Genomic DNA, 24,863 nt, shown 5'->3' on the forward strand with positions numbered 1-24,863 from the left:
GGGCTCAAGCAGGGCCTGGAATCGGCCTCTGGAGTCCCTGTCTCCATGCAGCCCCGGGGTCCACAGCTTCCCCAGGAGGGCGCTCTTCAGGCCCCGGCTTCAGAGGAAGAGAACGCCATTCCCTGCGGCTGTGGGGCAGCAGCAGGCACACTTCCCTGGCCTTGGGTGGGCTATGCCTCTGCATGGGCTATGGCGGGAGTGGGGACATTCCCGTGACCCCCCTGGAGTTTAGGCCAGGCGGTGGAGGTCCTCAAGCAAAGGTCATCTCACACGGAGTGCTCTGTCCAGCAGGAGTGCCCTGAGCATAGGGCCCATGTCAGGGCACTGGCCTGGAAGGGAGCATCTTAGTGGAGGCACAGGTGCACTGCGGGTGCTGCCAGGCCACCTGAGAGGGGACAGGCATTGTAGGAAAGGCCGCAGCACACTGTGACAGGCGTGGTATCCCAGAAGGAATGAAAAACACTGCCCGGCCAGGCGCGGTGGCTCATGCCTGTAATCCCAGCACTTTGGGAGGCCGAGGCAGTTGGATCACGAGGTCAGGAGATCGAGACCAGTCTGACCAACATGGTGAAACCCCGTCTCTACTGAAAATACAACAATTAGCCAGGTGCGGTGGTGGGCACCTGTAATCTCAGCTACTCGGGAGGCTGAGGCAGGAAAACTGCTTGAACCAGGGAAGCAGAGGTTGCAGTAGCTAAGATTGTGCCATTGCACTCCAACCTGGGCAACAGAGCGAGACTCCATCTCAAAGAAAAAAAACCACTGCCCTTTGGGTTGGTTTCCTGGGGCTGCGATCGCAAATGACCACAAACTGGGTGGCTTGAATGGCAGAAACATGTCCTTAGTTCTGCAGGCCAGAAGGCACAGTCGAGGGTCAGCATGGCCAAGTGCCCTCTGGAACCGGCCACGGAGGTCCCTTCCCTTCCTCTTCCAGCTCATGGTAGCCCCAGGTGCTCCTTGGCTCCTGGAGCCATCATTCCAGTCTCCGCCTCCTTCGGCTCACCACATTCCCCTTGTCTGTGTTCTCCTCCTATGAGGGCACCAGTCATCATTGGGGTCCCCTTAATTGATACCATCTTAACTAGTTACAACTGTAGAGATGTCACTTACCAAAGTAGGTCTCATTCCCAAGAGACCAGGGACTTCAATGAATCATTTTGGAGGACGCAGTTCAATTCACAACAGCATCGTTCTGAAATAATGATTAAGCTGTCTTGAGCCATTAGCAGGTGCCTCTCATTGATCTACCCTGAGAGGTGAAGGCCGTTACTATTGGCTCCCGTAGGTGTACTGGGGACTGGAATCCAAACTCGGGCTGTGGGCAAGCGGCTTCTCACACGAGAGCTGATGTGCTCTGTGAACCCGTCCCCAGGAAACTGGTGAAGTTAAAAACCCCCAGCCATTGACAGTCTCTGGAAATGGTCCTAAGGACACACAGCAAGTGAAGACACATCTATTGAAAAAGACCTGATTTCAAAAAAAAAAAACAACCACCTTTACTAGGAAAGGTGAATGTATTTGGTATTTGAACCAAAGCCACCCCCTCCTCCCCTCCCCCTGCCACTCTGGGAGGTCTGCTGCAGCTGAGGACACAGGTGGGTTGGGGAGAGTGACTCTGGGAGGGCAGGATGTCAGTGTTTCTCATCCTGCCCCATCTGCCTGTTGCTGGGGCTGCTAGGTCCTAGGGAGTCTGGTGGAGGGGTGGGGGCTCCCTTCTGCCCGGTCCCCACACTCATGGGTGGGAGGCTGGGCCTTGGGTGTGGCTCGCTGAGAAGACAGGGTGCGACTACCCTTGCACCCGCTGACAGGGCAGTGATTTCAGGCCAGGAGAGGTCAGGGGGGTCTCAGGATGCTGCCCCCATCGGCACTCAACTCCTGGAGATGGAGGCGTCACTCACACTGAGGCTCAGCACTGTCCCCATCCCCAGCTCCCGACGGCACTCAACTCCTGGAGGTGGAGGCGTCACTCACACTGAGGCTCGGCATTGTCCCCATCCCCAGCTCCAGAGCATTGGCTCAGAGATTTTGCCTGGAGTGAGAAGCAGTAAGTGAAAGAGATAGCTTCTAATCTCCTCCCAAAAGAACCGACTTCATTTTCAGCAGAACATGGGAGAAGGTGAAAGCTTAGGGTCCCCTTGAGAACATGGAGGTTGTCATCAATGGCATTTGGGACATTCATGGATTTAATGAAGATTTAGCCTAGATTTAGGAATGTGATAGCTGTGAGGGGCCTCCAGGGGTCAAAACAAATATCACACATGGACATCAGAAACTCTTCCTTCAAAGAAGGCACTACTTAATTGGAGTAGTTTGTAGAATAATTTATGCCCCAGATATTGTTAAAAACAGTAGAAGCAATCCAATGGTAGCTATGGAATTCAACAGCTGGGTGTGGTCGGGGAAAGAGAGGAGGAGATCTCTATCAAAATCCTGCATTCCAGGGTGACTCTGGGCACAGGTAAGACGCCTCTCCCTAAGGAGCAAGCCAGAGGCATAACTCTGCCGGCGGAGGGGGCAGTGTGTGGAATAGGCTTCACTGCAGTAATCTCAGAAGTCACTAGACAAGTAAATAAGCAAATAACAAGCCCCACACAGGGGGACCAGTATCCAGAGCTGCTATAATACATTGTCTAAAATGCTCAGTTTCCAACAAAATAGGAGGCATGTAAAGAAACACAGGAGTATGACCCCCACATTTAAATTTTTTAAAAAGCAGACAACAGAAACTGCCTGGGGAATGACCAGATATTGGATTTAATGGGAAAAGGCCAAAATACCCCTTATATGCTCAGAGAACTAAAGTAAATCTTGATTAAAAAAGTAAATCTTGATTAAAGAAAGCAGGACGACAATGTCACATCATGTAGAGACCGTTGATAGAAAGTATAAAAAATAACCAGTGGAAATTCAGGAGTTGGAAGGTGCAGTCACTGAAGTGAACCATTCACTATTGGGGCTCAACAACCGATTTGAACTGGCAGAAGAAAGAAAGTGAACTTGAAGATACATCAGTACAGAGTATGCAAGCCCCGAACAGAGAGCAGATAGAATGAAGGAGACCAAGGGGAGCCTTGGAGAGCTGACGGGCACCAGGGACGCCCTTGAGGGCACCAGCCCACACAAGGGGTGCACTAGAAGGAAAGGAAAGAGGAAAAAAGGGATGAAAAAATATTAAAAGAAATAATGGTTGAAAATATTGCAGATTAGTTTAAAAAAATAACCTACAAAACCAGGAATCTCAATGAACTCCAACTGGGGCAAACCTAGAGAGGCCCACAGACCAACACATTATGAGTAAAAATGCTGAAAGTCAATAATGAGAAAATCTCAAAAGCCAAAACAATAAAATAATGTATCACTTACAAGGGAACCCTAATAAGGCTAACAAGTGACTTCTAAGCAGCAACGATGTGAGCCAGAGGCAGTGGGATAACAGCCAAAGGAAAGGAGAGGAGAGGGGAGGGGAGGGGAGAGGAGGGGGAGGCAGAGGGAGGCAGGGAGGGAGGAAGGAAATCTGTCAATCCCAAATCCTATACTCAGCAGAGCTTCCTTTCAAGAATGAAGGCGAAATAAAGACTTTTTCAGACAAACTGAGAGTTTGTTGCCAGCTCACCCACCTTACAAAAAATACTAAACGAAGTTCTTCAGGCAGTGAGCAAGAAACTTTAGACAGTAATTTGAAATCACATGAAAAAAACAGAGTGCCTCTTAAGGTAATTATGTAATTTCATAAGACAGTACAAATACATATTTTTCTCTTTTTATAACTGGTGTGAAAAGTGATTGTATAATGTACATAAAATATAATGTTGGGCCTATAACTTATAGAAATGTAATACATGTGTAGTGTATTGCTAATAACAATACAAAGGAAGTGAATGAGAACAAAGCTATATTGGACTAAAGAAATAACTACAGATGGTAAAATAATGGTTATCACAACGTATTCTTAGGTTTGTAACATTACTGTTTATAATGTAGAATGTATACAAGGGGGAAGGGAATGGAGCTAGCTACATAGGGATAGTGTTTGTGTGTGTCACTGGAGTCAAAATGTATATGGTACATACTAGAGCAATCACTAAAACAGTAACAAAAAAAGTTTAAAAACTACACTAGAAAATAATTCACTTAATGCAAAGAAGTCAATAAAGAAATGAGGGGAAGACATAAGAAAAATAGAAAATGAAAAGTAAAGTGGAATAGAATAGAAATGAAAAGTGAGGTTCAATAATAACATTAAATGTGAGTGGATTTAACAACCAATCAGAAAGCAAAGACTGTCAGACTGAATTAAGAAAACATGACCCAACTTTATGCTGTCTAGAGGAGACATACTTTCTACTCAAAGCTACATACATAGACTAAAACGATGGGAAAAGACGACACACCAACAGCGACTTCAGGAAAGCTGGAGTGGCTGCTAATGTTAGACAAAATAGGCTTTTTAAAAAAGGTGTTATTAAAGACGAATGTTTCCTAATGATAAAAGCACTAATCTGTGAGAAAGATACAACAATGATAAACATATGTGCAGCTAATAAGAGAGCTCCAAAATCTATGAAGCAAAAACTCACAGAATGAGGGGAGAAGCAGTTCTACAACAGAGAATGGGGACTTCGATACTCCACTTTCAATAATGGATACAACCACCACGCAGATAACAAAGAAATAGAAGGCCTGAACAACAGTATAAACCAATTAGACCTACCAGATATATCTATAGCTAGCACACTCCACCCAACAACAGCAGGATACACATTCTTCTCAAGCGCACAGGTAACATCCTCCAGAATGGGCCATGTTCTAGGCCATCAAACAAACTCAGGCGATTTGAAGCCAGAGGCCTCTCTTTTAACCACCACACTAGGGCCTTTGGAGGAGGCAAGCAGAGAGTTGTCAAAGAGGCCCTCAGGACTGGGTGCAGTGGCTCATGACTGTAATCCCAGCACTTCAGAAGGCTGAGGCACAAGGATCTTTTGAGCTCAGGAGTTCAAGAAATGAGCATTTATCCGCTGGGCACGGTGGCTCACACCACTAATCCCAGCACTTTGGGAGGCTGAAGTGGGCAGATCAAGAGGTCAGAAGCTCAAGACCAGCCTGACCAACGTGGTGAAACCCCGTCTCTACTAAAAGTACAAAAATTAGCCAGGCATGGTGGTGCACACCTGTAATCCCAGCTACTTGGGAGGCTGAGGCAGGAGAATCACTTGAACCCGGGAGGTGGAGGTTGCAATGAGTGGAGATTGCGCCATTGCACTCCAGCCTGGGCAACAGAGCGAGACTCTGTCTCAAAAAGAAAAAAAAAATGAGCATGTATTTTGCCAGAGTCTGGAGATTAGAATTAAATTAGCAAACCAGAATTATAGAAAAAGCTATTTACTTTCAAGTAAACAGCTGAGATTTTCTTTTTAAGTCAGTGTGAATGAACCTTACAGCCATGGTTGGAGCTGAGAAAGAAGGATTTCCCTTTAGTTATGCACCTGTGTCAGCACCTTCTGACTTTCCTTCTAAAGTCTGGGGTGTTCCTGAGGATCTGTAAGTTTAGGGTTCAGGGTTTCTACAGCATGCTGTTACTTGTGAAACATCTCTTTAACCGTGTCCCAGAGTTGCCCAGGAGTTTAAGACCAGCCTGAGCAACATAGCAAGACCTCATCTCAACAACAACAAAAATTAGAAATAAATTAGCCAGGTGTGGTGACATGTGCCTGTAGTCCCAGCTACTCTGAAGGCCAAGGCATGAGGATCACTTGGGCCCAGGAAGTTGGGGCTGCAGTGAGCCATGTTCATGCCACTGCACTCCAGCCTGTGGGACAGAGCAGAAAAAAAGAATCAATCAGGATCCTGGGCAGAGGGAGGAGAGGGGACCGGGGTCCAGCAAGCACTTGGGGATTGACTGAATGGCATTGGGGAGAGATGACTCCAAAGTCCTGGAGTGGGTGAGAATGACTGCGAGTGGCTTTTAGGTGAGGAGGTTCCTGCCTGGCCACTCCAGGAGGGGACGTGGGGCTGAAGGGTATCAGGTGCCGTGCTGAGCAGTTTGGCCTTGATCCTACTGCCCTGGACACACGTCTAGGGTAGGCAAGTTGACTGATCCATTGGTGATCTGAGTTTTTAGACATGGTGGTAGTCCATGAGGTGGGTGTTCATGCTAAGAGTTGAGAGAGGGAAACCTGTAAGTCCTTAGCAACGCTCCAGGGAAGGGGCGTGGTTAAAGAGATGTTTCATAAGTAACAGCATGCTGTAGAAACCCTGAACCCCAAATGTATGGGTCCTCAGGAACACCCCAGACTTTAGAAGGAAAGTCAGAAGGTGCTGACACGGGTGTATAACTAAACGGAAATCCTTCTTTCTCAGCTCCAACCATGGCTGTGAGGTTCATTCACACTGACTTAAAAAAAAAATCTCAGCAGTTTACTTAAAAGTAAATAGCTTTTTCTATAATTCTGGTTTGCTAATTTAATCCTAGTCTCCAGACCCTGGCTAAATAAATGCCCATTTCTCCAGATGGTCTCAAGAGTCTCTGGACATCGTGGGGGCCCTTGCCTGTTGGTTGGAAGGTGCCTCAGGAAGAAGAGGGTGGATTCTGAGTTGAGTCAAAACCTCAGAGACCCCTGATGGGAGACGCTCTCAAGTGACCACCGCTGTGGGCCAGAATGCAAAACTGCAGGAACAGAACATTCGCAGGAACAGAACACAGTTGTATTAAGTGATTTTCCCGAGCAGGAAGTGGCATCTGGCCTGCGGTTCAGTAGCAGGAGGAAAGGGTGGGCGCACCTGCCCCTGGCTGGCGCACCTGCCAGGGAGCCCCACGCGGCACCGCGTGTGCCGAGCGCCCCTGAGGATGGAAAGCCCCACGCGGGGCAGGTGGCACCCAGCCTCCGAAGACGGGACGGGATGGAGCGTTGAGCTTCGGGGCAGCTCCGGCCTGGCCCGCGCTGGAGACGCCCGCATCTGCCAGGATGGCGTCTCCATAGCCCTGGTGCTCACACATGACGCCAGGAAGCCCCAGCAACAGTGACCGCCCAGGCTCTAGAAAATATTGGACGGGATGGATGAACACCCAAGCGCGCTCCAGGAGAAGGGATTTGGCACCCCAAGGGGCTTTTAAAACAGTAAGCTTCTAGGGTTGTATTTGCCCCCAATAATCCATAGAAACAACAGTCATCTAAAAATAGTCTTGTTTTCTGTCCTAAGCTCCTTTTAACTTTGTTAGTCATCGCCAATCCTAAAATAAAACCCGTGTAACGTCTCCCCTAGTAGCGGCTATAAACAAACCTACGAGGAGGCAGGAGGAAGAGGAAAGGGGCGCAGGGCGCGCGGCGAGCAGAGCCGGGGGCCCGCGGTGGCCGCAGAGGCCGGGCCGGGGCGCACAGGCCGGGCGAGCTGGCCGCGCTCTGGGCCGCCGCCTCCGGAACTCCCTGCGCCTGGCGCGCGGCCACCGTGGTCCCGGCAACGGCATTAAACAGAGAGAAACAGACCCGGGATTCCGTCACCCGGGCGGGGGGATAAGGAGGGCTTTGAGAGCAGACAGGAAAAGGGAGCTTTTCTGCATGGGGTGAAAAAATTATTTATTGAAGGAGGAGGAGGAGGCAGCGGAGGAAGGGGAGGGGCGGGAGGAGGAGGAAGAGCCGGCCGCCCCCGCCCCGGCCTCGGCTCCTCAGGAGCCAAGGGCAGCCTCGCCAGGTCGGTCCCGGGCTCGAGGCCCGCGGCTGGGGTCGAGGGGCTCAGTCTCCCACGTGACCGGCTGGGCGCGCCCCGCCAGACCCGGCCTCGGGATTCCCTCCTCCCGGCGAGTCTCCGCCCGCGCCGTCCTGGAGGTGGGGAGAAGAAGGGCGGGGAGGGGGGGACGGAAACTCTCCCGGCCAAATCCTGGCCCCGGGCCTGGGGACACTCGCGGCGGGAAGATTTGGAGGGGAGGGAAGGGGAGCGGGAGGGGCGTGGGGGCGCGGCCTCGCTGGAGCCCCCCGTGACCCCCCTGACCCCCGCCCACCGGCCTGGGCGTCCTCCCGCGGCCCCCTCTTCCCCTCCCGGCGCCCGGTGCTCTGGGGCGCGTGCCAGGCCTGGCTCGGCGCGGTAGGGGCCCCCGCAGGTAGAGACCCCTGGAAATGGCCCCGACGCCGCAGGAGCGAGGCGGCCACCACCCCGCTAATCCGGACACGTCTCTCCAGGCCGAGGCCTGTGGTGGAAAAGCGGGGGTTCCATTTGTGCTGAGTCGCGGCGGCCGAATGGAGCCAGGCCTCGGGACGCGGGATGGACGGGCTCTGGCCGCGCACCTTTGCGGGTTCTGCAGCGCCCGACCGCCTCCCCGGCAGGGAGGAGGCGCTTGTGGGGGGCACCTACGGGGCACAGTGATCCCTGGGGGTCTGCGGACCTTCTGGGCCCCGCAGCAGACACGAGTTTAGCCTTTGGGTTTAGTTTAAATCACATAAGGGTGTCGTGCAATCGATTTATGATTTCTACCCACCAGACATTTTAACCTCCAACCCCCTCCATCCAAAGCCAACAAGAAAATGCGGTGCCGTGTTGGCAGCTGAGCTGCGCCCGAGGAGACGCAGGGAGACGTGAGAGAGGAAAGTGTGAGTGGTCGGGGGGCCCTCCCCCCGTCAGAAGTCGCGCAGTCGCGCCCATAAAACGCCCGCCCTCCGGGCGGCTAGGGCAGGTGAGCGCGTCCCTGGGCCTCCCCACGCCGGCCCCTGCCACAAGGCCGTCTGGGTCGAGCAGATATTTACAGAATAAAAATGACAATAACTCGACGTCCCGGGACGGCCACGCAATCTGTTAGTAATTTAGCGGGATGGGAATTTCCTTTCTAGGGCCTGCCAGTGAAGCGCTTTTCCAAATTTCCACAGCGGGGGAAGCCTGCGATTTTACATAATGACTTCAGCATGCCGGGCTTTCTCGACACCCCTCCCCGGCCCCCGGCCCCCGCCCCTCGCCCCCCCCCCTTTTCCAGCAGGGCCGGGCTCCCTCCGGACACCCGCGTGGACTCAGGCGTCCCGTCTGGCCCGTTCGCCCCCGTTTCCCCCGCCAGCCCCAGCGACCCCCTGCCCGGCCCGCGGATTCCCCGTTCCCGCCCCTACGCCCCCATCCCCTCCCCGTGCGCCCCCCTCCCGTGTGCCCCCTTCCCTGTGTGCGCCTCCCCGTGCGCCCCTCCCCGTGCGCCCCCCTCCCCGGGCGCCCCCCCTCCCCGGGCGCCCCCCTCCCCGGGCGCCCCCCCTCCCCGTGCGCGCCCCGCCTCTTGCGCCCCTGCCCCCGGGCGAGCGGCTGCCGCGGCGCGGGGAGGGGCGGGCGCTCGGCGACTCGTCCCCGGGGCCCCGCGCGGGCCCGGGCAGCAGGGGCGTGATGTCACGGCAGGGAGGGGGCGCGGGAGCCGCCGGGCCGGCGGGGAGGCGGGGGAGGTGTTTTCCAGCTTTAAAAAGGCAGGAGGCAGAGCGCGGCCCTGCGTCAGAGCGAGACTCAGAGGCTCCGAACTCGCCGGCGGAGTCGCCGCGCCAGATCCCAGCAGCAGGGCGCGGGCACTGGGGCGCGGGCAGGGCTCGGAGCCACCGCGCAGGTCCTAGGGCCGCGGCCGGGCCCCGCCACGCGCGCACACGCCCGTCGATGACTTTCCTCCGGGGCGCGCGGCGCTGAGCCCGGGGCGAGGGCTGTCTTCCCGGAGACCCGACCCCGGCGGCGCGAGGCGCCAGCTCTCCCGTGCCTCCGCCCGCCGCTCCGCTCCCCGCCGCCGCCGCGCGGATGCCAAGCACCAGCTTTCCAGTCTCTTCCAAGTTTCCACTTGGCCCTGCGGCTGCGGTCTTCGGGAGCGGAGAAACTTTGGGGCCCGCGCCGCGCGCCGGCGGCACCATGAAGTCCGCGGAGGAAGGTAAGCCCCGCACGGCCTCCGCCCCCGGACCCCTGCGCCCCCCACGGCCCGGGCCGCGGCCCCCGCCCTCGTCCCCGTCGCCCGCACGGAGGGGTCCCGGTCAGAGGACGAGGTCGGCCAGGTCTGTGCGCCCAGGGAGGGACGCGGCGCGGACCGAGAACGGCGTCCCCCAGCTCCCGGCAGCCCGGTTCCGAGCGCGCCTTCTGCCAATAGGTGTCTCCTCTGCCCCAGCGCTGAGGGCGCGAGGCGAGGCCGCCGCGGGTCCCGCCGAGGAAGCGGCTCGCAGGCCGGCGATTTGGGGACTGAAGAGTCGGCCGTCAGGACCGCAGAGGGCACGTGGGAGGGAGGAAGGGAGGCTTCCTTGGGAGTGAAGGATGCCCCGTGTCTTCCTGAGCGAGGCAGGGCCACCCTCTGGCGCCAAGAGCGCGGTTTGGGGGTTCTGCGCCCCCCACCCCGAGCTTGTGGCGGCGTCTCCCTCGCGCCGCGCCCCCGAACTCCCCTGCAGGACCAAAAGATCCGAAGCGCGGCCGCACCACAGCCCCGAACTTAAGCCATTTTGAAATCCTATAGGCAGGAGTTCCAGCCAGAGAAGATGTTTCAGGCAAGTTTGAAAAGGAACCGCCAAGTTTCCAGCTGCTTCTTTATAGTGAAAAAAAGATGGCACAGTGTGGGGTCCCTAAAACCCGGTGTGGGGGGCGCTGAGACCCCCCTGCGGCTCAGCCTCACATTCCAGCCCCCCACCTTAGCCCGTCCCTGGCACACACCCCTGGCGATGCCGGGTGGGCTCCTGCAAGTGGCTTTGAAAATACCCTTGGAGAGGTGTGAGCATACAAGTTAGGAATCAGGGGTTGCAAATGCTAATGGAAATTGGAAGACACTTTTCCAAATTCCTTACCAGCTCTGAAACATTTTATATAATTTATTTAAAGAGCGCCAGCACACCTGCCAACATATGTATTTCATAAGGACAGACGTCCTTCCGAGCGCTGCCGCTTCCTGCGCGACCCTGATAACTGCGGGGCTTGCTTGAGAACCGGGCTCCCCCAGCTCTGGAGAACTCGCTGGTCTTAGCAGAGCTGAGCACAGGGCCGTGAGCTCCACGGAGGGGGGTCCGTGTGGTCGGTGCCCTGACGCTTCACGGGACGGCAGGTAGACACCATTTCATCCCAATGTTAGAAAATGTTTACATGTTTAAACATCATGTCCCGTGTCAGTGTTTTACACAATGTGCTCTTGCTAGTAGCAGAGTTTAAAATTTTTTGTTGTTGGAGTTTCTGTTTTAAATCCTGGGACACTTATGCCGCCTTGTTTATTATCACTCCCTTTAGAAAGGCAGGTCTTTCCACGTTCAGATCTCTGTACCTCAAGAGCCGGTGGCCGACCTGCAGTAAGGAGCCCTTTTCTTTTACACAAGGAAAAAACACGACGGGGCAGTGGCTATTTTTCGTGTTTCCTACTGAAGAAAATAAGCTCGAAAAGGTCCCCGCTGCAAGGCAGTGCGCTGGGCAGTGACGCCCGACCGACATGGGTATATTTTATGAGGGCTGCAGAACTGGGCCGGCCGGAAAGTGTGATCTGGTCCTTGATACACACAGGCCGGCAGCATGGGGACACGCGTGGTTTCCACACCGGCCATCGCCGAGACCACCGGGAAAAACTCTTGAGTCCTTCTGAGTAGGCCCCACGAGGCCATTTCTGGCCCATCCGAGGACCTGGGCGCCTCCCCTGCGTCCCTCGGGTTTCGGGACCATCTGGGTGGAAGCTCATTAGGCGTCGTGGTTCCTGAAGGCCACACAGAGAAGTACAGGCCTGTAGGTAGCCACCCAGTCAGAAGTCGCTCCAGACAGAATGCCCCACGGGCTGGGGCCAAACAAAGCTCACCCTGTTCTCTGCCACTTAACTTCACGGCGTTGTTTCCCAGCTCAGATTAGAAAATGGCAGGGCGCTGGCACCCCGCTTCATCACACCCAGCGGGGCTTCTGCCTCCGCAGACATCCCCAGCCTCTGGGAGGATGCGTCCAAGCTAAACACACTTCCATGGAGACACCCAGTGTCTGTGGAACGGGCAGCTCTGAATCTGGACCAATAGCTCTGAACCATTTGCAGGAAGGAAGCCCAGCACTGGGGCGGGGGGAGGGGGGCTCCTAGGAGCAGCAGGGGAGCCGCCCCACCGACCTCTTCTCTGGAATGGAGACCAGTGCAGTCCTAGGACTGCGGCAGTGAGCCTCCATCCCTGCAGGGCCCGCGGCCTGGGGCCACCAGCAGGCGGGACAGTTTAGCAAAAAGTTTTAGTCTAAACAGATGATAAGGGCTGTCATTTGTGTAAAATTTTACGGTGGGGGTAAAAAGGTGGCTGGAGTTTTAAAAACAATGTACAGGCCGGGCGCCGCGGCTCACGCCTGTAATCCCAGCACTTTGGGAGGCCGAGGCAAGCGGATCACGAGGTCAAGAGATCCAGACCATCCTGGTCAACATGGTGAAACCCTGTCTCTACTAAAACTACAAAAATTAGCCGGGCGTGGTGGCGGGTGCCTGTAGTCCCAGCTACTCTGGAGGCTGAGGCAGGAGAATCGCTTGAACTCGGGAGGCGGAGGTTGCAGTGAGCGGAGATTGCACCACTGCACTCCAGCCTGGGTGACAGAGCGAGACTCGTCTCAAACAAACACAAACCTGTAACCTGTACAATGAAGAGAATGAAACGTTGTGGCTTCTCAACAGAAAACAGAACTTCCACTTGGCCAAGGTCGGCAAAAACAGCAAAACTAAAACAAAACAACGCTCCAACATCCATCCCAAAGTCAGAAGTATTAGAAACTAAATCAGGCCACACGGAACGATGGCTTATCACTGGAGAAAACCAGCCAGTGAAAGGGTCGCGGGAGAAGCCCGGGGACGACCCTGGGACTGGCGGGTTTCTCGCCTCTGGAAAAGGCAGTGCCCGCCGGGCAGGCCAGAGAGAGCGCTCCGAGGAGCTTGGGGGTTGCCAGGCTTGACACGCGCACCCCTCCGCCCTCAGACTCCCACCATCCTCCTGCTATTCCGGGCGTCGGGTGTATGTGGTGCCGAGACCCCGGGGGCAGTTAGAACACGCGGCGGGAGAGGCAGGCCCAGGGCGGCCCTCGGCTAAGCAGCCCGGCTTGCCGGATCCCCGCCGCGCACAGGCTTCGGGCCGCCTAGGGTGGGACCCGAACCCGCCTTCCCGCCCCGCTCAAGGAGGTCATCTTTGGAGGCGCCCCTAGAAGGACCGGCGGGTTCCCCGCGGGGGTGGGCGCGCAGGGCGGGTGTTTGGAGGCCGGGGACTCGCAGGAGAGGCCGCTGGGTGCCGGGCCCCCCGCAGGGGGTTGCAGGCCGAGGGGCGCGCCACGAACCCAGCGGGAATCCCTGCGCTTCCCGGCACCGTCGGGCTGAAATCGGGGCTCCCAGCGTTGGCGGCCTCGGGCTGGGACCTCCCCACTCCCGGGGCTCCGCGGGGCGTGCACGTGGCGCTCGGGGGTCACCGTTGCAGCCGCTTTCCCGAGGAGGCCCGGATTGAAAACTTTAAAAAAAACTTTTAAAACAATTCGGTCGCCCTGGGCGCAGCCTTGGGGACCTGGTGCCGCTCGTGCCCCGGGGGCGGAACCGTGGGGTCCCGACGCCCCTACCCCCGGGTCCGGAGGAGCCTGCGCCGGGCCGGGGGACCCCTGGGGTCGCGCGCACGCGAGGGGGCGGGGGCGGGGGGACGCGAGCCCTCGGCCGGCGCTCGGCTCCGGGAGTTTATTTAAAACTCGGAAGCCGGCGGCCGCGAGCCGGTTGTTTATGTAAACCCGGAAACGCCCCGGGGGGCGGGGGCGGGGGCGGGGCGGGGACGCGGGGAGGGGCGGGGGTCACGTTACGCGGAGGCCGCGCGGGCAGCGCCGGGAGAACCGAACCCCGGGCGGCCGCGACCCCGGCCCCGCCCGACCCGCCATGACGGGGCTGGAGGACCAGGAGTTCGACTTCGAGTTCCTCTTCGAGTTTAACCAGCGCGACGAGGGCGCCGCCGCGGCCGCCTCAGGTGGGTCAGTCCCGGAGGGCGCGCGGGGCGCGGGGCCAGGTCGGGGTTTGGGGGCGCCCAGGTCCCCTCCGCGTCCTCGTCGCTCCCCCGGGACCCCAGGAGTCCCCGGCGCGCCCGGGGCAGAGGCGCCTACGGCGGGGGGCGCTGCAGTGCGGGGCGTCCTGGGCTCGGACGCGGTTCCTCCGAGCGCTCGCGGCGGGGTCCTGGGGGAGAGCGCGATCCGGACACGGGCGTGGACGAAGTGGTCCCGGACAGAGGGCTGGTGGCGCTGCCAGAGGCGGAGAAGCGCTCCCCGCCCCAGACACCCTCTCCCCGCCCCAGACACCCTCTCCCCGCCCCCCGACCTCCCCCCTCCCCCGACCTCCACCCCCCTCCCGTCCTCCCCCCTCCCCCGACCTCCACCCCGCCCCCCGACCTCCCCCCTCCCCCGACCTACAGCCCATCTCTCCCCCCGACCTCCCCCCTCCCCCGACCTACACCCCTACCCCGACCTCCTCCCCGACCCCTCCCCCGTCCTCCCCCCTCCCCCGACCTACACCCCGCCCCCCGACCTACACCCCCGACCCCTCCTCCCGACCTCCCTCCTCCCCGCGACCTCCCCCCTCACCCGACCTACACCCCCGACCCCTCCCCCCGACCTCTCTCCTCTCCCCGACCTCCTCCCCGACCCCTCCCCCGTCCTCCCCCGACCTCCCTCCTCTCCCCGACCTACCCCCCCGCCCCCCGACCTCCCTCCTCCCCACGACCTCCTCCCCATCCCTCCCCCCGACCTCCCTCCTCCCCGCGACCTACACCCCGCCCCCCGACCTCCGCCCCCGCCCCCTCCCCCTGGCCCCCCCCAACCCGACTCCCGACCTCCCCCTCAGCCATCCTCCTCCCTCCCCCCAGCCACCCTCCCCCGACCTCCCCGCCCCCGCCACCTTCTTCTGGCCTCCTCCCCACAGTCACCCTCCCTCCCCCTCGCCGTCTCCCCACGCCCCGCAGACCCCCTATAAGCCTCCAGCTTTCAAGTTTACCCGGAGCTACCATGACCCCAGCCTTTTCTTTCATTTTCTCTTCTGTGTGTCAGAAATAAGGGTTTCAGGTAAACAAACCACAAATAACACCTCACTCCCGAAGAGCAGCGAGTGAGTGGGGTGGGCACCCTTGGGCCTGGGCCCCTCTCCCGCTGCCCGAGATCTCTTCCGTCCAGGTCACCCCAGGCTGGTCACCGTCCGCCCCTGTCTGCGCCCGTTTTCAAGGCCTTGTGTCTGCCCTCCCCGCGCGGAGGTGAAGCCGGAGGAGCTTGGCAAGCAGGGACCTCCGAGTCTGTAATGAGGGTCATGTTTTCCGTATCATTCACTACTCTCTTTTAAAAAGTCCAACGTCTTGATCGTTTTTTGAAAATAAGCGCTCCAACCAAACCCGTGCTGCCTGCGGTTCATGACCCGCCGCTCCCTAAATGTCTTGCCTGCCTGGGCCTGGGTTCTAGGTCTTTGGGGTCAGTGGGAGCGAAGGCAGATGAGGGTGGGAGAGAGACCCGCTGGAGGCCCTTCCCACTCGGGCTGCCTGTGGCCCTGGCGCCGCCTTCCAGAGCTGGTTCCAGTCTTCCCGGACTTGAGCCAGGGCATTTCAGCAGAAGAGTTTTCTACCTGGGCGTGCCATGTGAGAGTGTCGCCCCACTCCCGACCTCTCTTTATGGGGTGAAAGTCGGTCCCACGAGAGTGTGGCCACCAGGGTGTCCCCTCTGGGATCTGTTGGGGTGGAGGCTCCCACGCCTGTGCAGTCATCGGGGGTCGGGTGGGACCTCCCAGTACACCCCCGGTCGTTCACAGCGTGAATCACTGACCGTGGGCCTGCGACAGGCACAGTGCGGCCAGAACCCAAGCCCTACACCCCGGTCAGAGGCCCAGGGGGCCTGCAGGACAGTGTGCGGCCCTGGGCCCTCGGCCCTGGCTGAAGATTTCACAGCTTTGCCTCCTTGAAGAAGCACAGGGCGTAGTTATCCCCATGGAGCTAGGTCTGCCCAGCCTCCCAGGCCTCCAGGGTGGGCTGTGCCACACTGGGCACTGTGTCTGGCTTGGCAGGTGCTCAGCGCACCCCCAGTGACAAGGGCCACTTCCGTGCCTCCGTGCACACGTGACCGTGCGCAACAGCAGCCGCAGGGGAAGGGCACCCCCGGCGGCATCCTCCTATGACTGCACAGGTAACTCCAGGCTTATCCGGGAAGACGCACAGGAGGCCAGTCTCTGCCCCTCGAGGCCTAGTCTCACGAGGACGCCACAGTTTATACACCGTTTTGAGGTGGGCGGGCTTTCTGCTGGCATCGGATATGGGGACCCTGGTGAACTTGGGGTCCCTCCTGACCCGGAAGCAGGTGGCCTCCTTCCAGGTGGGTTCAGGACACAGTCCTCCCCGGCACCCACCGGGATCATTCCAAAACACTCCTTGAGCAGAATGAGTGAAGCCGTGAACCTCACCCTTGCTGGCACCCTGGGCCCTCCGGAGCTGCGCCCTTCCCTGGGAGCCCCACAGAACTGGGCTGCTGGCTCTCCAGGCTGCTTGTGAAACCTCTCTGCTGGGTCCTTGCCCCTCCAGAGACCACCGTGGTTTTGGGCTTTAGGAGTGGGGGCTCCGAGCAGGAGAGGCCAGAGCTGAGAAGTGCCCCTTCCTGCTTTTACCCTGTCAAGAAGTTGCGGGGAAAGGTTCTTTATGTGTCACGTACATTACGTGTACATATCGTGTTTTCCTGTGAGACACCCGTGCTGTTTTCTTCTTTCTTTTTATTACCATTATTACTGCATTTTGATGATTATTCAATGATGTTATTTATATCACATTGTTAGATGATTACATTGACTTTCTAGCCTTTGACGGGTGATAGAAACCACTTCATGTTGTTTCTGGGATGAGCCTGGATATAAATGAATAAATGAATGTCTGAGATCAATTGCAAAGCAAGGCAAACTGGGTTTTATAGATTAGACTAAGCACAGAAAGTCAAGCTTTGTTGTAAAGGACGTGGCCAGCCCTGAGCCCAGGAGGCAGTCTGTCAGCCAGATCCCCCGAGAAGGGGCTGTACGTCCTGGCAGAGCTGAGGTCAGTGTACCAGGGTTGGGGGCTGCAGCCGCAGGGTGGCTGTGTGTGGCCGGGAGCCTGGCCCACGCCGCTGTGGCCCCCACCCCTTCCATCTCACTGGACTTAGGTCCAGGCTGCGGGCGCAGGTCCCACGTCTTCATGGGGTGCTTTGAGGGAGGGGCTGTGTCTTGTTCTTTATTTCGAAAGTGCTCAGCAGGTGCAAAGAATAGATATTCAGTAACCATTTGTTGGGACAATGAAAAGAGAATATTGTAAATAATTTCCCAGGCGGGATGGGAGTGGCGTTTGGGCTTCCAGGGTCTGGCTTCTGGCTGTGTCCACCCAGGAGCAGGCCCCGGGCTTCCCTCTGCAGAGAGGAGGCCCCGCTCCCTTCTGGGACTCAGGAAATAGCTGCTTCGCTGTCAGCTGGGAGGCGGGCGTGCCCTGTTTCCCACCCCAGGGCTCCTGTTTTCTAAGTTATTTTGGCCAGCCTGGCTGCTGCCAGCACTGTCGCTGTGGCAACTCAGAGGAAATTGGCCGAGGCCTCTGTGTTTGGGCTGGAACCTCCCTGGCAGTTGAGGCCACCCTCCGAACCTCTGTGTGCCCGGGTCTGCCGCTGCCCTGTGCCCACTGCCGGGGCATTTAATGGTTCACTTGTGGAAAGGAAACCTCTTATGCAGAATTGAAGCTTTAGAAGACTTTTATTCTCAAGTCCATTTTCACGAAATAGGATTTCTCTTCCCCAAGAGGGCCTGGGGTGCCCGTGGCTGGTCAGGAGCTGCAGCAGGAAACCCGTGGCAGAGATGCCTGGTGAGCAGAGAGGTCCCAGGGGAGAGCTGAATTAGGAATGCGCTGTTGTTCAAGTTCAGTGTTTTAGGAAAGCGTTCCTGCTATTACCATGCACAGCTCACCCCCTGAGGTTCCAGAGGTGTTTCCGTGGAGGGTGGAGTTATCTGGCAGATTGGAATATTTCAGTTCTGTGTCGTGTTTTTCAAAGGAAGATCTCAGCTAGCCATGAACAACTTGGATATTTTTTAATTCCTTGAAAACAGAATTCAAAAAGGATGCTTTAAAATGATGTGTGCGTCTGACCAGGGGGAAGGAATATTCCAGTACCTCTGAGGAACAATGTCCCAGGTTGGGCCCCGGGCCGGACGAAGGACCCTTATTAAGGCGTTGGCATGCTTATTTATGGAACATTAAATACCGTTTGTTTGCGCTGTGACGAGGCCATCCTATTTGCCTTTGTAAATCTTTCTCGCTGGCAGATTGTTGGGGGAACGGCGTCTGGGAAGCTGTTGCTGTCTGTCATGCTGCAGGTCTGACCACGTCCCGGTGCCACTGTGAGGCAGCGTTTCCCTGGCCTGCTAAGCACATTGCTTCCAACAGCAAGGTCTTGGCGTGGATCACCCTGCTTCGTTTTGTTTTATTTCCAATACATTCACAGTTGTCATCTGGCCTCACCCACAGCAGACTCCGTGGCTGTCTGGAGAGGTGACAGCAGTGCCTGGGGGTCGACCTGCGGTTCAGCCCCAGCAAGTGCTGAAGGGGATGTTCCTTAAAATGAAAGATAACGTCGTCTGTGACGGCCGCCTCTCAGAGTTTGTGAAAGATGACAGATCAGGCTGCAGCCGGAGTTGGTGATTCTTGTCAGCAGTGCTGGCCTGATGCGCAAGGCAGAGGCGTGGCTGTCCTGCCCTGCACACAGTGAGTGAGGGAGTGGCCATCTGGGAACTGCATGTCGTGAGGGGCAGGTGCCCTGGGGCTCAACAGGGCGGGGTCTGCAAGGTTGGAATGCTGGCCACCCATAGGGAGCCCTGACCAGAAGTATTTCATGTATTAATTTAATGTCATGCACGGATACAGTTTTTTGTGGTTGTTCAGAAACGAGAAAGGTGTGTGGTTCTGAAGTGAATTATTTCTCAGAGTGGGACAGATCGCTTTTAACAGCTCTGACATGTGGAACTTGCTGAGGCCAGTGGGACTGGGCCGGCCTGAGAGCCGGGTGCTCCCCGCATGGCCGTCTGTCCTAGCACCCCCAAACCACCTGTGTGTCGTGGGGCACCTGATGGCTGAGTGAGCCGGTGAGCATCAGGAGACTCAAAAGTGGGGAGATGGCGCTTTCAGCAGAGGGGCCGTGCCATTACCTTCCGTTAAGGGATTTTGAATGTGCTCTCCGTGATCATTGCTTAGAATCCAGCTGTCTCCCTGCTCACCTGCACTGTAATTTAATGAACCCTCCTTGGCAAAGAGCCAGGCCCTCCAACACGGCAGACAGGGAGTGGGGTCACCAAGCTCTGTGGTGGCGTCTGACGTGACATGAATCAGCCCAAGCACCTCAGAATCGTCAAGAAAGTTACTGGGAATATTTTCCTTTCATGTAAATATTATCCCTTTGAATAGTTAAATAACTCAGATTTGAATACGGTTTAGGTGGATCATGAAACCAAATTCGTTGGGAGCTGGGAGGGAGGGGCTCACAGCCAGGACAGTGACCTCTGGGGGCAGCTTGACCCCACACCTTGCTCTTCTTCTAGGAAGAACAAGGGAGCTTTATCCACTACCCGCCCTCCAAGGACCTGGGCGAGGGATCCTAATGAAATTCAGGCATTTGAGCTTTCGTTTTGTCATTTGTTTGATCAGGGAAAACGCATGCTTAGGTGAGCCCTTTTTGTTTTTTAATAAAAGCTTTATGGTGTTTCTTTGTCTCATCGAATCAGGTTTTATTGCAATACTTTAGTTTAAATAAAGGCCCTCTGGTGCCCCAGGCGTCCGTGGGCCTCTGCATGCACTTCCTGCTCTGGCTGTGGGCAGAGTCTCCTCCTCTTCCTCCCTTCCCCTCACGCCTGGGCCCCTGTCACATAAACGTCAAGGGCTACGGCCCCAGAGGACTTGCACACAGAGACCTGTGAGGTCCGCCTCCCCTTTCCTGCCCCGTTTCATCTAGAACCTTCCGGTGATCTGGCTCTAGTACCCCGTGTGGCCCAGCTCTGGGCTCCGTCACTGGTTGAGTAGCCAGTTCAGGGCTGAGTCCTATGGGAGGGAGGTGGGGAGGCCCCAAGACTTGCTCTGTTAATTGCTAGGATTTTAAAAAATTCTTCAGAATTACCTTTCTACCAGCAAATGGTAGTTCAACTGCGGGATCAGCTGTCTTGGAAATAAATCCTCTTTTGATTGGGAAACAGGAAGTGTAGGAATCTATACATTAATCAATTGCAGTTAAGCCCCCTTTGAGGTCTGGACAGTGAGGGGAAGTGTGTGGAGCAAGTGGGGCCTGAAGAGCCGGTTGAAGGCCACGGATGCCTCCGAGAGGAAGTCGGGGTGTCGGAGGGAGGCTGGGTCCCCGTGATCAGATCCACGCCACCGTCATGTTCCCTCAGTTCCGCTCCTGTGCTTTCGGGTCTCCTGGAGTTGATGACTGGTTTGAGACGGAAGCTCGTTCCTAACAAAATGTTATGTTTCTGCTCCAACAGGCGAGAAGGCTTCTAGACAAATAAGTGGGCCCAGCAGTAAGTGTGGGTGTGAGTTCCTGTGCCAATGTATATAATGTGGCATTTTTGGCTAAGGAATATCTTTCGGACAACTTTTGGTGAGAATGCAGAGTAGTGAACAGGTGGCTCGGCGTGGCGCCTCAATGGGAACCCCCCAGGAGCCGCAGGCCTGCGCTCGACAAAACCCCCTCATTGGTCCCCCACCCCACCTTCCTTCTGTCCACCGTTGGACTGTGTCCCTGTGCTTCCCTGGAGACCCCCAGCCGCAGAGCCGGCCATGGCTCCGCGGGTCTTCTGCAACACTACGTGCTGGGCAGACGTCAGGGCTGTCCTGGCATGGTCACCTGGGCGTGTGGGGCGCCGGGCACAGGGGGACCTGCCTGTGTGGCCTGTTGTCCAGCGGGTCTGATGCAGCCGGCTCAGGGGCTTTGCACGGGCCACGGAGGGGCCACCGTGATGCCCAGGTGGAGCTCTCAGAGGGCTACAGCCTGCCTGGCCCAGAGCCCCCCAGGTATCACCAGCAGATCCGAGGACTTCAAATTCTCCTCAGAAACCTCACCTTCTCCAGGAAGCTGCTTTCCAGGCTCATTTTTAGAAAGACAGCCGCTGAAGTTTTAGCGTTGGAGCCTGGTGTTTGCCTGAAGTGTCCAGTGAGCATGGAGCCTGGGGGAAGGGGGCACAGTGGATGCCAGTGAACGTGGGTGGTCAGTCCCAGAGCTGGCATCTCTGCTGGGGCAGATCCTGGGGATGCTGTGCGTGTCCTGACCAGAGGCCAGGCTGGATGCTGGAATTGGCATCAGGATGCCCAGCTCCAGCTCCACCCCAGTCCTTGCCCGTGGCTCTGGGGAAAGAAAGACTCCTTATTGATTTATTGATTTGACAGGGTCTTGCTGTGTCACCCAGGCTGGAGTGCAGGCTGGAGTGATCTCAGCTCACTGCAACCTCTGCCTCCCAGGCTCAAGCAATCCTGCTGCCTCAGCCTCCCAAGTAGCTGGGACTACAGGCATGCGTCACCATGCCTGGCTACTTGTGTTTTTTGTAGAGATAGGGTTTCATCATGTTGCCCAGATTGGTCTCGAACTTCTGACCTCAGATGATCTGCCCGCCTCGGCCTCCCAAAGTGCTGGGATTATAGGAATGAGCCACCGCGCCCAGCCACCTCCTTGATTTATTGACCATTCCTGTTCTCTCTCTGGTGCAGGAGACTGCGTGGCTCCCATCCTCTTGGGGGCATTTCTTTATGATGGGCAAGATGGGACTGGGGCCTGGCTAGCACCATCCCCAAGGCGCTCAGCCTCAGCGAAGGGGCCCTTCCCATACGAAGACGTCCTGAGCAGGTCTCAGCTCCCACCCCTGAGAGCTTCTGGTCGCACCTGTGAGGTGTGGCTCCATCACAGTTCTTTCTCTTTGTTATGGCTCTGCCCCCCGAGTGTCTGGAATTTCCAGAAAGCAGCTGTGACTCCTGGGATTGAGGCCACGGTGTGTCCTCTTACCAGGCTGCCGTGCCGTGTTTCCCACCTACCTGGGGCGCTAGAACCATTTCTATTAGTAAATACAGTGGGTTTGTATTGGTATTTTGAGACCCTAGATTTTCTTGGCATTTATCCGTGTTGGTTTCTGAACCACGATTTAGCGGAAAGACAGCACTGTCCTTGAATAAAATATCTTCCAGCCAGTGCAGTTGCACCAGGAGATGAATATAGAATTTCCATGTGCTTGTTTGTATTATTTAGAGGCCTGGGAATACCCACCTCTAGGCATGTAATCATGAGGTTCCAAGATGTCGTAAAATGTCTTTTCAAATCAGAAATCCAGAGGCACGTCTTTCCTGTTAAAATTACTGATTTCCCTAATAATGATTTTAAGAAATATTTTATTGAGTGTAATTAACACATAATGATTCTTAGGACTAGCTGTGTACCAGAATCTTCTGTTTTGTTCTAAAAGATGGATTCATAGGATATGAGCCAGTATCAGAATCTCCATGAGGGGGATTTCAGAGTCTGTGTTTTCATCCAACCCTTGAGGAGTCTTCTTTGTAGCTGGTGATTAGGGCACCTTGACAGTGATAAGCCTGTTAAAATCTGTTTACATATGTAGGTCCTTAGATCTAAAACACATCCACCATCCATCCATCATCCATCCATCATCAAACCATTATTCCTCCATTCCCTATCCATCCATCCATCATCCATCCATCCATCATCATCCATCATCAAACCATTATTCCTCCATTCTCTATCCATCCATTCATCATCCATCATCATCCATCCATCATCCATCCATTATTCCTCCATTCCCTATCCACCCATCATCATCCATCCATTATTCCTCCATTCCCTGTCTATCCATCATCATCTATCCATCATCAAACCATTATTCCTCTATTCTCTATCCATCCATCATCATCCATCCATCATCAAACCATTATTCCTCCATTCCCTATCCATCCATCATCAAACCATTATTCCTCTATTCTCTATCCATCCATCATCATCCATCCATCATCAAACCATTATTCCTCCATTCCCTATCCATCCATCATCATCCATCCATCATCAAACCATTATTCTTCCATTCCCTATCCATCCATCATCAAACCATTATTTCTCCATTCCCTGTCCATCCATCTTCATCCATCCATCATCCGTCCATTATTCCTCCATTCTCTATCCATCCATCATCCATCCATCCATCCATCATCAAACCATTATTCCTCCATTCCCTATCCATCCATCATCATGCATCCATCCATCATCAAACCATTATTCCTCCATTCCCTATCCATCCATTCATCATCCATCTATCCATCATCATCCATCCATCATCAAAGCATTGTTCCTCCATACTCTATCCATCCATTCATCCATCATCCATCCATCCATCCATCCATCATCCATCCATTATTCCTCCATTCCTTATCCATTCATTCATCCATCCATCCATCATCATTCATCCATCATCATCCATCCATCATTCCTCCATTCCTCATCCATCCGTCCATCCATCACCATCCATTTATCTATCCATCCATTCATCCACCACTTATCTATCATGCCTCCATCCCCTGTCCGTCATTCATCCATCCATCTGTTTAGCTGTTCATCCATCATCCATCCATTCATCCACCCATAATCCATCTCTTTATCCCTCATTCCTCCCTTGTTTGTCCATCACCATCCATCCAGCTACCCTCCATCTACCCATCATCCCCTCACCCCCCGTCCATCATGATCCATCCATCAGTTTCTTTACCTGTCTATCCATCATCCATTGTCCACCCACCCGCCAACCATCCATCCATTAAACAAATTGAACACATTTTATGTGCCAGTCACAGTCTTTGGCTCTGAAAACAGCGGTGAACAGAATAGACTAAGGCGTCCAGATGTTCTGTCTTCATGGAACTTAGGTTTCTGTTTGTCAAAGAGATGACAGTGTGGGATGAATGAGTAAAAACATGCTGTTAGATTGTGATACATATTTAGGAGAAAAAATAGAGAAGAATGGCCCACATGTTGAGTTTGGGGTTTAAATGAAGATGGGGTGGTTGAGGAAGGTGGTTTTTGAATGAAGAGTGGAACCCGTGAGGACCCAGCCGCCTCTCTCTGGGAAGGATGTTCGGATGAAGATGGGGTTGTTGGGGAAGGTGGGTTTTGAATGAAGAGTGGAACTCGTGAGGACCCAGCCGCCTCTCTCTGGGAAGGACGTTCGGATGAAGATGGGGTGGTTGGGGAAGGTGGTTTTTGAATGAAGAGCGGAACCGTGAGGACCTGGCCGCCTCTCTCTGGGAAGGACATTCGGATGAAGATGGGGTGGTTGGGGAAGGTGGTTGATGAAGAGCGGAACCGTGAGGACCCGGCCGCCTATCTCTGGGAAGGACGTTCGGATGAAGATGGGGTGGTTGGGGAAGGTGGTTTTTGAATGAAGAGCGGAACCCATGAGGACCCGGCCGCCTCTCTCTGGGAAGGACATTTGGATGAAGATGGGGTGGTTGGGGAAGGTGGTTTTTGAATGAAGAGCGGAACCGTGAGGACCCGGCCGCCTCTCTCTGGGAAGGACATTCGGATGAAGGATGGGGTGGTTGGGGAAGGTGGTTTTTGAATGAAGAGCGGAACCCGTGAGGACCCGGCCGCCTGTCTCTGGGAACGACGTTCGGATGAAGATGGGGTGGTTGGGGAAGGTGGTTTTTGAATGAAGAGCGGAACCGTGAGGACCCGGCCGCCTCTCTCTGGGAAGGACATTCGGATGAAGATGGGGTGGTTGGGGAAGGTGGTTTTTGAATGAAGAGCGGAACTGGTGAGGACCCGGCCGCCTATCTCTGGGAACGACGTTCGGATGAAGATGGGGTGGTTGGGGAAGGTGGTTTTTGAATGAAGAGCGGAACCGTGAGGACCCGGCCGCCTCTCTCTGGGAA

At 55.8% G+C, this 24,863-nt stretch overlaps 1 protein-coding gene across 9 annotated transcripts in view; it reads left to right on the top strand.

The window, feature by feature from the left end:
* Window positions 1–7,659: 7,659 nt before the first annotated feature.
* Window positions 7,660–24,863, top strand: part of NFATC1 (nuclear factor of activated T cells 1) — a 136,524-nt gene continuing 119,320 nt past the window's right edge. For 2 of the 9 annotated variants that reach the window (XM_054461078.2, XM_054461080.2), the window contains exon 1: window positions 13,720–13,898. In XM_054461078.2, the coding sequence (XP_054317053.1) occupies window positions 13,811–13,898 (88 nt within the window). In that variant the 5' untranslated portion in view covers window positions 13,720–13,810. Of the gene's footprint in view, window positions 7,821–9,397; window positions 9,866–13,719; window positions 13,899–24,863 lie in introns of those variants that run through there. The other 7 variants (XM_063653862.1, XM_063653864.1, XM_054461083.2 and 4 more) reach the window with 6 other exon arrangements.

The sequence above is a fragment of the Pongo pygmaeus genome, chromosome 17 (assembly GCF_028885625.2).
Source record: "Pongo pygmaeus isolate AG05252 chromosome 17, NHGRI_mPonPyg2-v2.0_pri, whole genome shotgun sequence".
Classification (NCBI taxonomy): Eukaryota; Metazoa; Chordata; class Mammalia; order Primates; family Hominidae; genus Pongo; species Pongo pygmaeus.